This window comes from Mytilus galloprovincialis, chromosome 8, assembly GCF_965363235.1.
Source record: "Mytilus galloprovincialis chromosome 8, xbMytGall1.hap1.1, whole genome shotgun sequence".
In the NCBI taxonomy this organism is placed as follows: domain Eukaryota; kingdom Metazoa; phylum Mollusca; class Bivalvia; order Mytilida; family Mytilidae; genus Mytilus; species Mytilus galloprovincialis.
The window spans coordinates 38,832,686-38,846,556 of NC_134845.1; the positions used below are offsets into that span (position 1 = coordinate 38,832,686).

The window sequence follows — 13,871 nt, forward strand, 5'->3', positions numbered from 1 at the left end:
TTTTTTTTATGTCAAGGTCTAAATGTTCAAAATCATTAAAATGTAGGCGAAAAAAGTGATTAATAGTGCTTGTAAATGTTCTACACATAAAAATGATTTACACTGTTTTTATTTGTAGCATTTGTCTCTTAATGTTTTTTGTTTATAGGTTTATTTATTGTTATACTGTTAACAATTTCTTTTCAACAAAGTTTTCCTGTTGGTACATACACACTGACAATAAACTACATAACATATATTACTGTTTGTTGTATTATCAGCGCTTGGTAAGAATGTTTTGCAAGAAATTTGACACCTCTTGGTGCTTACACAATAAAATACATTATATATATAATATCTTAATATACATATAAATATAATCTGTGCATGTGAAGTAACTTTTATACTTACATAATTATGTATATATATGTTATATATCTCTGTTTTCGATTGAGACATTGACATTAACAAAGGCTATGTGTTGTGGCAAACTATTTATCAATACCATTTCATAACATATTCTTCGTAAATAACAATTTTATATCAGTATTTTTGTGCAAATCTTCAAACTTATGCTTATATATGTTGTGTACAAATTGTTATGTTCATTATTTTTGTAAAAGTTAACAGCTTTTTGTGAATCTCGATAACATAATTAATCAAAATCAGCCCAGTGTCTTGGTTAAACGAATCGCTGTTTTATTTCCACAACTTCATGATACAGTCTTGTACATAGTACTTTCACAAAGTTTATATAAAAACACTCAAAATATATTTTGTGGACATAGAATTATAAAATAGTTAGATTTTTTTTATCTAAACCAATCAGGTGTCCTTATTGTTGTTTTATGACATAGAGGACAGTGCTTACTTTTAGGTTAAGGAATATGAGTTTGTGAGTAGATTATAAACTGGATATTTATTGAAGATAAACTTGTATAACCTGGTAAAAGTAGGTGTTTCAAAATACTATTAGCTTGTACAAAACAACTGTACAAATTATAATTACTACGAAATTACAACTTGGACACAACATTTATAAATATACATTAATAAATGTGTATGTTATGTATTGATATTTATAGGTGCTAACATTAAAAATTGATATTGTTGTTAATTATTTTCCTTAAATTGTCTTTACTGACTTATTATTATATTTGTAAGAACAAATATGACCTTTGGCTGCCTTTTATATGATAAACAACATTAATTACTTTTTTTATAACAGTTGTTAACCTTCTACATCATTTGGTTTTTGGTGTTAAGTATTTTTATTGTATAACATCAGGATCATTAAAATACTGAACAGTAAAAAAACCTACATCACGAACCATCAAATCCTCAAACAAAGGCAAGTAATATTGAAGTACATAATATATATGTGACTCGCCATAACATTTCCAGACTGTTTGGTGTAAGCATCATGATGAGAAAGTGTTGAACTATTTGTTTTTTAACAAAGTTTCCTGTTGGTACATACACAATAAACTACATAACCTATAATACTGTTAATTTGTTGTACATGTATTATAAACATGATCAACACTTGTATTTTGTTTACAGCTTTGTATTAATGGTAAGAATGTTTTGTAACAAATTTGACACCTTCTGATGCTTTACACAATAAATTACATTATATATATAATATAAGATACAGATATATATATAATCTGTGCATGTGAATTATTTTTTTTACCTACACAATTATGTATATATGTTATATATCTCTATAGTCATGATAGTTGATAGAGACAATGACACTGATAAAGACTATTTGTTGAGGCAAAATATTTGTCAATACTTCTTAGTATATTACCATCTTATATCAGTATTGTTGTGCAAATCTTCAAACTTATGTCTATATATATGTTGTGTACAAATTGTTAATGTTATGTTCATTATTTTTGTACAAGTTATCAGTGTTTTGTGAATCTCGTTTACATAATAAGATAAAATCAGCACAGTGTCTTTGGTTTAAGATTGTCACTGTTTTATTTCCACATCTACATGCTACAGTCTTGTACATAATACTGACACAAAATTTATATAAATTACTCAAAATATATTTTGTGTGCATAAAATGTGGTATTAGTAAAAAAAATGATAATATAATCTAAACCAATCAGAAATCTTATTTGTACTATTATGACAGAGGAAAGTGCTTAATGTTAGGTTGAAGTATATAAAATGTGTGAGTATAACATCAACTAGATAATTATTGAAAATAGACTTGTATCACCATGTGAAAGAAGGTGTGTGTCGAAATATTGATACCTTATACAAAAACCCTGTACAGGTTATAATTTGTAGGAAATTACAACTTGTTCACAAAATATATAAATATATTTTTTGAAATTTGATAGTTATGTGTTGCTTTTTTTAGGCCCTAACTTTATATATTCATAATGTTGTTTATTATTTTCCTTGAATTTGTTTACTCATTGTATCTTTTGTAAAAACAATTTGTAACAAATTTGACCTTTTGATGCCTTTACAATAAATAACATTGATTAATTTTACATAAATATGATAAAAGTTGCTAACCTTCTACATCCTATGGTTTTTGGTGTTAATCATTTCTATTTTCATAATAAAAGAAATCAATAAATACTGAACAGTAAAACAAAACACTGCATTAAACACCAACTCCCCTGGAAAATATAGACCACAAACAAAGGCAACCTACATTGAAGTACATAAATGTTCCTTTTTTAAACAATATACCAAAGTTTCAGGGAATGATGCATACATGATAACTGCTTCCAAGAGTTTTAACTTTTACAACTCATCCCTATTGCATTTTTCCAACAAAAACAGACTAACCAAAAAAATCTGAAATTACACTATGCAACTATGTAGATGTCATGAAAGATACAATCACTAGTTTACTCAACAATTGTATCATATGTATAATGATCTCACCTTGATCCAAAAATAACACTGGATAAGTCTTCATGGTATGCTTCTGGTATTCTAGGCAAGAAAAAAAATTATACCTATGTTAAAAATGTCCATTGTCAATTAATTGTTTATAATAGTTCTGAGTGAAAATAAGTATACAATTATTCAAACACCTATAACATTGGTCATTATTACAATTCATTAATGTCAAACTGGTATATATGTAAATTAATGATCTATCAAATGTACATTGTACTACTTTGAAAGTGACCTCCTGAACTAGACTTATCACATGATGGTTTGACAAATCCGGTGTACTAACATCAGCAATACAACAGGTGCCACAACTTAATCTAGTGGAGCAGGATCTGTATACCCTTTTGACCACCTGAGTTCACCAATGATTTTTGGTGAATTTTGTGTTACTCAGTCTTTAATTTTCTATTTTGTGGTTTATATATGGTTGGGTTTTTTTTCTGTATATATTTGTTTATGCCATGGTGCTATCATTTTTTTACTTATAAGTTATTGCTTTGGTGTCTTTTGCATCTCTCTATAAACATTCCGGTTCAATTTTCATTAATGTCTAAAGAATTATTAAGTTTCAGAACAGTATATAAATATATGGGATGTGACATTAAATCAGACAGCTTCAGCAATCTTGTGTGTCATCTATGATTTATAGGTTGCATGCCTGGCATGCAATATCATATTGACTTTATTTCATAATTGAATATTACATAAGCTTCTGTAAAAGATAAGGAAATGTTCTCAACAATGTGCAACAACAGATTTTTTTTAATTAACTTCAAAAAAGAGGAATTACATGATATGAAAAAAACAAAGTACATTTGTATTGTACAACAGGAAGTATAAACTGCCCTGTATGTTTTGAAAATAACTTAAACCAATATTGAATTTTGAGTCCAATTATCAAATCTTTCCCAGTAGAGAAATTTTCATAAGGGGGCTGGGCCCACTGACTGACCTAAGAGGGACCCGCTCCTGTCATGCTTCAGTGATCCCATATGTTATTGGCCAAATTTTCCCACAAAAGGGTAGGGGAGGGGGCTGAATTCACATATATTTCCTAATGTAACAGCTGGTTAATCTGTATGGAAAGTCTTGATGCTCAGTTGCTAAAATTAATGTTTTTGGTCTGAAAAAAACAGGAATTGAAGACCCGTAGATAAGTACAAGGCTCTCAGTATAATATTTGTGACCTATATTTCAATTTGATTTATTGTACAGAAATGGAGTAATTTGGACTGACAAACATGCAAGGCGATTGTAGTATATCAAATACTCTAGGAATGGGGCTATAAAGTTATAAGAATACCATGTTATTTCATATCGGTTGAGAATAAGATTCTCTTATTGGTTAAAAAGGGGCCACATGACTTTCACTATTCTTCAGTAATAAATTCAATCGGTCATTAACAGAAAAAACGGACCAGAAAACCAGTCGTTAACGAACTTTTACATGATAATGACCGGTGGGGCGTGGTTTCCGTCTGATAATGACCGTTGGGGCGTGTTGTCCGTCTGATAATGACCGCTGGGGCGTGATTTATCTGTTAATGACCGGTGGGGCGTGGTTTCTCTGTTTAGTGAGATGTACCTTTTATAAAATATGTTCCTGTTTTTAATATTATATTTATGTTGTTGAATTGTTTATTATATGTTTTCGTTAATTATAAAATTAAAGATAACTTGATTAAGTGTTTATATACTGAACAATTTCACTAAAATGAATGGCAGTATTACTACGACTGGTCTTCACTCTTTGCCATAGAAATCGTACAACTACTCGAGTTCGCTTTAGACATTTTGAAGTTATGAGAATTTTCCAAAACATGGTTTCTCAATGAAATAAACATAATAGTTCTTGAAAAACTGGTCATTATCGTGATATATGGACTGCCCGTAGGACAGTGGTATTGACTGCGACGGCGATAATGACCTCGCCTTCGGGTCAGTCATTATCACTATCCTAGTCAATACCACTGTCCTGTGGGCAGTCCATATATCACGATAATAACCAGTTTTTCAAGAACTATTATATAAGTAATGTATGCAACTGTCATACCAGTGAGAGGAATAGTTGGCCATAAAACCAGATTTAATCCACCATTTTCTCGTAAGAAAATGACTGTACCAAGTTAGGAATATGACAGTTGTTATCCATTCCTTTAATGTGTTTTAGCTTTGATTTTGCCATTTGCTTGTGGACTTGCCAATAAGAATTTTCCTCAGAGTTTGGTATTTTTGTTGTTTAATTTTTTAATTCTTTAACTTTCAGCATAGGCTCTACTGTGTACCATACCATTTAATATCTAACATTGACTTTTGGTTAAGTTGTGTGCATGGATAATTATACAGCTACATAATAATAAAACTTACTGTAGTTCAACTAAATCATCTTTAAACATCTGAAATGAAAAGTAGAATAAACTATTAACATGGCTTTCAATAAAATTGTAAACTGATATGATGAAATATACAAAACATTAAAACAAGTCAGAACTAGAAAAAAGTAAACTATTTCTTGTAATATTGATTTTTTTAGAGAACAATTTTCAAAATCAAAATACACTGATACCTAAGTAGAGTAATGGTATACTTATAGTATGTTACTAGTATATACAATTATTTTATTTTGATCACTTTTTGCTTTTTTTTATCTTTTTTTTCCATTCATCAAATTTCTGGTTTTGATTCAACCTGTTTTTTAATTCATTGAACATTAATTAAAAAAGACAATTCTATTTTTGATGTACTTGCAGTTTATGCAAAAAGAAAGACTGTCATTCTTCAAGAAACTAGAATTAGATTACAGACAAATTGGTAAAAGGAAATGCAGTAATTCTTACAATTGTTATTAAATAATTAGTTCCTAAAGGAATTTCAATATTAAGTTTTCATACAGGTTTATTTTGTAAATACTAATTAGAATAGAAAACCAAGTTCGATCCTTCAACTGTATTCTTATCCCACCTTGAATGGTAACACAAATATAGTAATAGTGTACATGTTGTATCGTAATTCTGAGATCAATCAGCATACATGTATAGTTGTAGATGTTCCTGATGTTTTAGTGTTCATAGTGTACTGCAAGTAACTTCTCAATGTAAACTCTGTAGAGTTTGACAATAAACCAAGTGCATATACATATGCCTAGAAGCAAGAAACAACCTAAGACAAAACTCTATAAAGATGAACAAAGTGTGTGCACAGCTCAAAAATGATGCCATATAATCTACTATAAGGCATAACAGGTTACTGAGTACTGTAAAGACTCTGCTTAGTATCATCCTATGCATTGACATATACCCCATATGTGCAAGGGAGTGCAGATTCTCATATACCAATTTCTACCTTTACATGTATGGATAGTTTGACGACGGATCTTACCACTAGTATAGTAATAAGAAAAGTGATGTCGACTTACTATTATTCTCTAATTATATCGCTCCCTAATGTAATAATTAGACAGAACTAAAGTAGTTAATAATTTCTATTAATAAAACACATAATATCAAAATATTTACATACAAAATAAATCACTCAAAATTACTCTAGTCAAAAAGATCATACTATATTACATAACTTCTTAATACAAAATAACTAAAAACTTATACTTGATTTGGGTTTGGGGCAGACTCAGCATTTTCTAAATTACTGACATAGTTAAACTCGGTGTAGCAGCTATTGGAAAGCTTTTAGAGCATAAGAGTAGGTGTTTACTCATTGTAGCTTAGGCTACAAGAGCCGGAATAACAATGTCAGTAATGCACATGGAAGTAATGCTCAACTCGGTGTAGCGGTCAACTCGGTGTAGTTAGCTACAAGAGCCGGAAGCAATGTTAGATGCTACTCGGTGTACCCAGAACTACAAGAGCCGGAAGACAAGTGTGCTACAAGAGCCGGAAGAGCATTACTTCAAATTGATGTGGATGAAGATAGCAAAACTGCTAGACAAATTTAATAGCCCATTCAAATATTAATGTACATGGAAACAAATGAACACTACAGAATTTTGGGGAATTAATGAATTATGTATTCCCATTACCAGATTAATTAATTAATACGGCCATAAATCAGATTGAATACATGAAATGTATGCGGTCTGAGTGCCCCAAAATTAAGTAAAAGTTATAACAACAAAAAAATATAAATCAAAACAATACATTGTATATACATGTAATCTTATCATTGTTATCACATGTATCATACTACACTACATAAATCCTAATTATTTCCTAAACCTAAATGACAAAAGGTGTACAAGTGATCCTAAATAGATCTGCAATATAGCATACTGTAAAACTAGTACAATGTATCTTCATATAATAATATATAGTTATATAATGATTGACAAATTTGCCAAATTTATCAATTCTTTGCTAAAGAATTTTGAGCTCTTTTCAGGTCAGACTCTGAAATTTTTATATATCTACAGTAAGCATCTGAAGACCATCTGCCCATAACTTTTATCAAGTGATCTTCAACCTGAACTGAACCGGCAGTTGTGGCTGGCCCTATGCGAAAAGAATGGCCACTGTAATAGGTAGAGTCAATACCTAAACTATCTAAAGCATGTTTGAATAAAGAGAGAAATTTAGCTCTGGTGACAGCGGCCCCACTTAAATCAACTAACAATGGAGTTTCAGGAGACGGATTCCTTTGAAAGCGATTATTCATATACAAACAACATATCCTATATGGGCAAATCTCGGTACCTGTCTCAAAAAGTTTAATAGTCACACCCTGTCTAAAATGATCTGTTTTAGAAATTTTAAGCTTAAGATGTATGCTGTCGTTTAGAATAGTAATATCTGAAATACATAAATTAAAGCTGGATCAAAATTTCCACAACTATCAACTGTGAATTCACCACATCTTTAAAAACCAAAAAATGCAACTGTACACATAGTTTCTAATAATAAATTCTCATAACTACTGTTCTGGCGCAGCCAGAGACAGACTTTCTGTAAAATATCAAAAGTTATAGGGTACCTTGGTTTAGGTTTGGTTTTATAAGTACGCTTTACTCCATTCAGTATAGCTTTGAGTCGTCTTAACTTAGTTAGTCAGGATAATTTATGTTAAGTTCTAAACATTTGAACCTAATACCACACAAATACAGTTTAATATTACTATAACTTATATGTGGTCTACTTGTACAATAAGCAACAAAAAGTAATAATAACTGTTCATTGACTGGTACACAGCCAGGCAATATGAAAGTAACAACACCAGTTAATAATAAAAAAGACGTGTATGATCTAAAACCAGTTTCATAAGTTTTTTTTTGTGCCTGTAGATATTGCTGTCTCCCACAACTGGCTAACTACGGTGTCGAGCTCCATAACACAAGTTGAGGAGGAGGAACTATGCATGGAAACTCCTGTGCTTCTTTCGCAAGGCGACGAAATTTGTTTATCTGCAAACGAGACAAGGCATCAGCTTTAGAATTAAATTTTCCTGGTACATGTTTAGACAAAAACACAAAATTTTGTTGTGCAGCAATTAATGTAAGTCTCCTTACTAAAGGCATTATATAAGCTGATTTGGAACGTCCTTTTTTCAAGATGGCTACCGTAGCCTCATTATCACACATAAAAATTATTCGTTGCTTTTTCCACATGTGTCCCCACAAAACTGCTGATACCACTATAGGGTACAATTCTCTAAAAGCTATAGATACTTCTTTCTCATCAACTACTAAATTTGAAAACATTGATGGCCATGATTCAGCAAACCACAGTCCTTTATAATAGCCACCAAAACCGATAGAACCAGAGGCATCTGTATATAAACACAAATCATCAGAAGTTATATTTTCTTTGTTATAAAACATGCTGACACCATTCCAATTTGAAAGAAAAAAGAGCCATATTCGAATGTCTTCCCTGCATTCACATGTTAGTTTGATATAGTGGTGTAACGCCTTAACTGTTGTTGACACTAAGATCAGATGGGATACAAATGTTCTCCCTGGGATGACGACTCTAGATGCAAAATTTAAATGGCCTAGTAATTGTAACACCTCCCTCTTTGTGCAGGATTTTTTAATCAGAAACTCTTTCAAGAAAGTTGAAATTCGAATAAGTTTATCGTTTGGCAGTCTTGCCTCCATTAAATTTGAATCCAGAATAATTCCAAGATATTCAATAACTGTGTCTGGACCTGAAGTTTTATGTTTAGCCATTAGAATCTTTAGAGTGTCAAAAATGTAGTATAATAAATCCATATTTCTCTGTCCACATTTATGTGGATGTTCAAAAGTTATGAAGTCATCAAGAAGGTGCAAAATGAATTCTATGCCAAAATTATTCTTTGCTATCCAACATACTGCTTGTGACAAGTTATCAAAAATTCTTGGGCTCGATCGACAGCCAAATGCAAGTTTGGTATAGAAATAATAATTTGTACGCCATTTAATACAAAACATGTGGCACTGTAAGGGTAATACTGGAATTCATTTGATCGCATCGGAAATATCGGTTTTACACATGGTTGTGTATCTTCCTAAATTCTGTATAATTTGAATTGCATCGTCAATGCGAACATATGATAAAGAGCAACTATCTTTGTCAATCATGTCATTAACACTTTGATGCACAATATTTTGATGTGGGGAAGATAAGTCTACTACTATAAGTCTTGGCTTTCCTGAATATTTTCCTATTGCAACACCTATTGGGCTTACTCTGTATTGCTGAAAATGCAATTCCTCGAATGGCCCTTCTAAAAACCCTTTATTAACTTCACTTTCAATAAGTTTATCAACAATATCTGGTTGAGTAATAGCTGATCTTAGATTTCGACATTCTTTAGTAGGAACATCTGTATTAGAAATTAAGGTATCAAAACCAAAAGCAAGGCCATGGCATAAATAGTTTACAAATTGTTTATCCGGATGATTATGTAACTGTTGCTTTAACTCATCTACATTAATTGGAGTATCAACTTTTTCTCTTTGGTTAAAATCTAGTCATTTATTAATATTGTCTGTGTTGTTTTGTTTTGGATTTTTCTTTCCTGAACACCTGAATGCTGCATGGTTATTAGAATAGCAAATAGAACAAATATGCGCATATTGACACGGTTGCCTATTACACCTCCTATCTTTAAAGTTATTACAGATTTCAGTTTCATTATGAGAAACTCTTTTCCTACCATAACGGTCCAAATCCTTCACAGCAAAATTTGAACTCTTAGAATAATTAGCTGTGTTGGCCACTTTGTTTGTTACTGTATTTTGAATATGTGGACAAAATGATGATAAATGCATGGTAAATGTGCAATTAGAGCATGAATTAACCTTAGCATTCCCCCGCAACCATACTGAGCATAGTGGTATCTTTGATTGACCAATCAACTTTAATGTTGCAGTCTCTCAATGCTGCTGCTGCCCTGGCTGAAAATTGACAATGGTAGTCATAAAACTTAGCCCCATATACATTGTATATATCAATAATATTGGCCTCGTATCTGTCTAACTCAATTCTCCTATTACTGTGGATTCATTATTATTCGTTGGATACCAATTTTCGTGGATTTCGTGGAAACAGGAGAACCACGAATTCAAATGTTCAACGAATAACAAATTTTCTAAAGGAATGAGTGTAGACTTTGCCAAAACCACGAAATTAAATATCCACGAATATGTAATTTTTCCTCAAACCACGAAAATTGGTACCCACGAAAATAAATGAATCCACAGTAGTGAATTTTGAACACATCACTCTCTTGTATTTTCCAAAGGCAGTTATGAATTCACTAATGGTCAAAGATTTGAGAAGCCTTGTGTCTTCGTGGTTAGACAAGTTGACTGTAATAGAACCTTGTTGTTGAACTATGTTCTTGTCTACTTCATGTTTAGGAATTAACAGGGTCGCTAAGTTAACATCTTTCCCCTCCCAAATACGTTTCTTTATATCATCAGAAACAATGTCAACATGGGGGATGCATTCTGATGGAACCCCGAATTCTGATATAGGAAAACGATACCCACCATTTATTGGAAAAGTCTGGCTACATGTAGATCAAGCTCCTGAACTGGTGCTTGGCCTTGGACCGAGATCGTTGTTTCTCATCGCTGCGTATGCAGTGCTCAGGTTGTTATCATCAACGCCAACGGTTACTGGTTTATCATTGATATTAATTAATTTAATAACTGTCTGCTGTAAACCAAGCATCGTTCCTTGCATGGACTGCATTGAATTCAACATCCCTGTAATAACTTCATTGTTGACATTACTGGCACTGGGCGCCGCCATATTGGATGACGTAGTTCCGGTCATTCCACTTTGAAAATCCATCCGCGGTTCTGTCACGGCGCTGCTTCTAGCCGAATTACTTCTGCTGTCCGAAGTTGAATCTCTTTGGACTTAGGGAGCTTGATTAGAGCTGGCAATTGTGTCTGTGTTCAAATTAGCACTTGCATCAGAAGAATTTGTATTTGGTGCATTGTCTGATGATGCTGATGTCTGTGGGGTGTTGCCTGTCATCTGTTGGTCGGCTGGGGCGATGTTCCTACGCGCGATATTAACCATGTAAATTTTCTTGAGCATGTTTTTTTCCAGAGAAACAGGAACAAAAATGTTGATACTGTCCAATTCACCTTTCAATTTATTAGCAGTCCAGTTGGCTCAGCTGGGTCGGAACTGTCCCACTGATTAGACCTCTGTCTAAAACGAGGTGCACGGCGATCGGCCATGATCACTGATAAATGAAAAGGTCAATGTCCGAGTGTTTATGTTTAAATTCCACTTCGTAAATAATCTGAGAACAGTTACATTCTTGGAAAACGTATTTATACCGAATGATGATAATAATGTCAATAGTATAAATAAGTAATAAAATATAGAATGATGTATAAACATTGATAAGACACAAGACCTGGCAGTAACAATGTTAAACGATCAATGATGTCATAATTAATTAACAGCCAATCAAAAGCCTTGAAAATCAGAACTAAAAATAACTGTCTTATAGCTAAGTCTATAGCAACAATCTAACAACATAAACATGACTTATACTTATAAGTCTTAATTACTAAGCTTTTGAACTAAAAAAAGATTCAATCATCACAAATTTCTGATAGTTTTATTGTGTAACAGCCCTACAGGAATTTAACAATTGTCATATTTAATAAAAAATAGTTTTATTTCAGAACTACTCTTGCATTCTATAATACATCATAGAACACAGTGAAATCAGAGAAAATCAAAAAACACAAAAAAGACCCTCATAAAATCTCATTCTACATCAAGACATATTCTTGATTATCATTTTTGCAATAAAAGTCCAAACTGTCTCGTAAGAGTTTTTCAAGATAATAGTTTTTGACGAAAATTTAATTCAAATCTTATTGAAGGGGAGTAATTCCTATATGAAGTCTGAAAGTTTTGGTTAAAATGGGTAGTAGGTTTAGATTCTGAGCATTTTTTTGCTTGTGCCCAATATTCTTCTTTATGGTTTTATTAGACAATATTTGAATTATTATTCCCAGTTTCATTTTAGCCATGGTTGTCATGTTGTTAGGCAGGTGAGATTATCAGGCATATTTTGTTGAATAGATAATCCAAGAATGTTTGTGACTAAGTTTGATTCAAATGACCCAGAAATTACAGAGAAATAATTTTGAAAATGTTAGCACACCACAATGGACACCAAGAAAATTGATGAGAATCACTCACATTCCCAATTTGTCAAAAATATTTGCATAAAGTTTTTACTTTGATCTCCAATGCAAAAAGCTGAACAAAGGAAAAAAAAAGAACATTTCAACAACAAAATAATGAACATGAATGAATAATTAGTACTTCTAAGTGTAAGTATTAGATGTTTTAAATGTAGGGTGTAATCATAATAGTTTAAAAATAAATTTAAGAAAGTCAAATGTTATACATTTTAGAAATACTTCTGTAGCCAGATCAGATTTTCAGTTTAGTTTAAATGATGAAAATATTGAGTATGTTTCAAATTATCAATACTTAGGTTTATTGTTAACAGAGTTTTTAGACTACCAATTAATGGCAAAAGCTGTAGACAGGTCAGCAAGTAGGGCATTGGGTTTACTTATTGTTAAATGTAAAGCACATGGTGGTTTTCAGCACAGTATCTACACAAAGCTATTTGTTACGATGGTTTGGTCAGTCATAACTTATGGCTCATTTATTTGGGGCACGAGAGATTTCTCGTGCATCACTGCAGTACAGAATCGTGCCATGCGTTTCTACATGGGTGTGGGTAAATATACCCCACACGATGCTGTGTCAGGTGATATGGGCTGGAAACCACCATGTGTTAAACAGTTGACAAATATTTTTAGACACTGGTCCAAATGTACAACTAGAGGCTCTAAAGAGCCTGTGTCGCTCACCTTGGTCTTGTGCATATTAAGTGCCAGTCTTTGTAAGAATCCGGCAATTTAGGTAAAAATCAAAACATAATCAGAAAAAACCCACTGAGCTTATCATGATATTTAATACTAATCATCATCCTGAGTTAAAAATAATTGGTCTTTCGTTTGTGTGAGTCTGGTAATATCAAATAACTTGGTTAGAAAATTGGTAAGAATGATAGCAAATTACAGAGTTATCTCCCCTTATTCGTTAATTTCTAGTGCATTTCAACCAAAGTGTATCTTCTATTACCAGAACGGAAAACAGAAATGAATGTTACTTTTGTGCATAACTACATTTTATGAACTGAAATCAATGTCAAATTGGGTGGGTTTTTTTTGGTCATGTTTTCACCACTGCATGATTCTTAGGCAGACTGGCACTTAAACAATGGACACAGATAAATTCATGACATAATTGTGTTTTGGTGATGGTGGTGTGTTTGTAGATCTTACTTTACTGAACATTCTTGTTGCTACAATTATCTCTATCTATAATGAACTTGGCCCAGTAATTACGGTGGAAAATATTTTCTAAAAATTTACAAAAATTTATGAAAAATGTTAAAAATTA

The 13,871-nt window shown here is 32.0% G+C and overlaps 1 protein-coding gene across 1 annotated transcript in view; it reads right to left on the reverse strand.

The window, feature by feature from the left end:
• Positions 1-13,871, reverse strand: part of LOC143041890 (COMM domain-containing protein 5-like) — a 53,748-nt gene that overhangs the window by 8,297 nt on the left and 31,580 nt on the right. Inside the window, exons 3-4 of the mRNA XM_076214023.1 lie at positions 5,284-5,312; positions 2,902-2,952 (exon numbers count right to left, since the gene is read on the reverse strand). Coding sequence (XP_076070138.1) covers positions 2,902-2,952; positions 5,284-5,312 — 80 coding nt within the window. The remainder of the gene's footprint in view (positions 1-2,901; positions 2,953-5,283; positions 5,313-13,871) is intronic.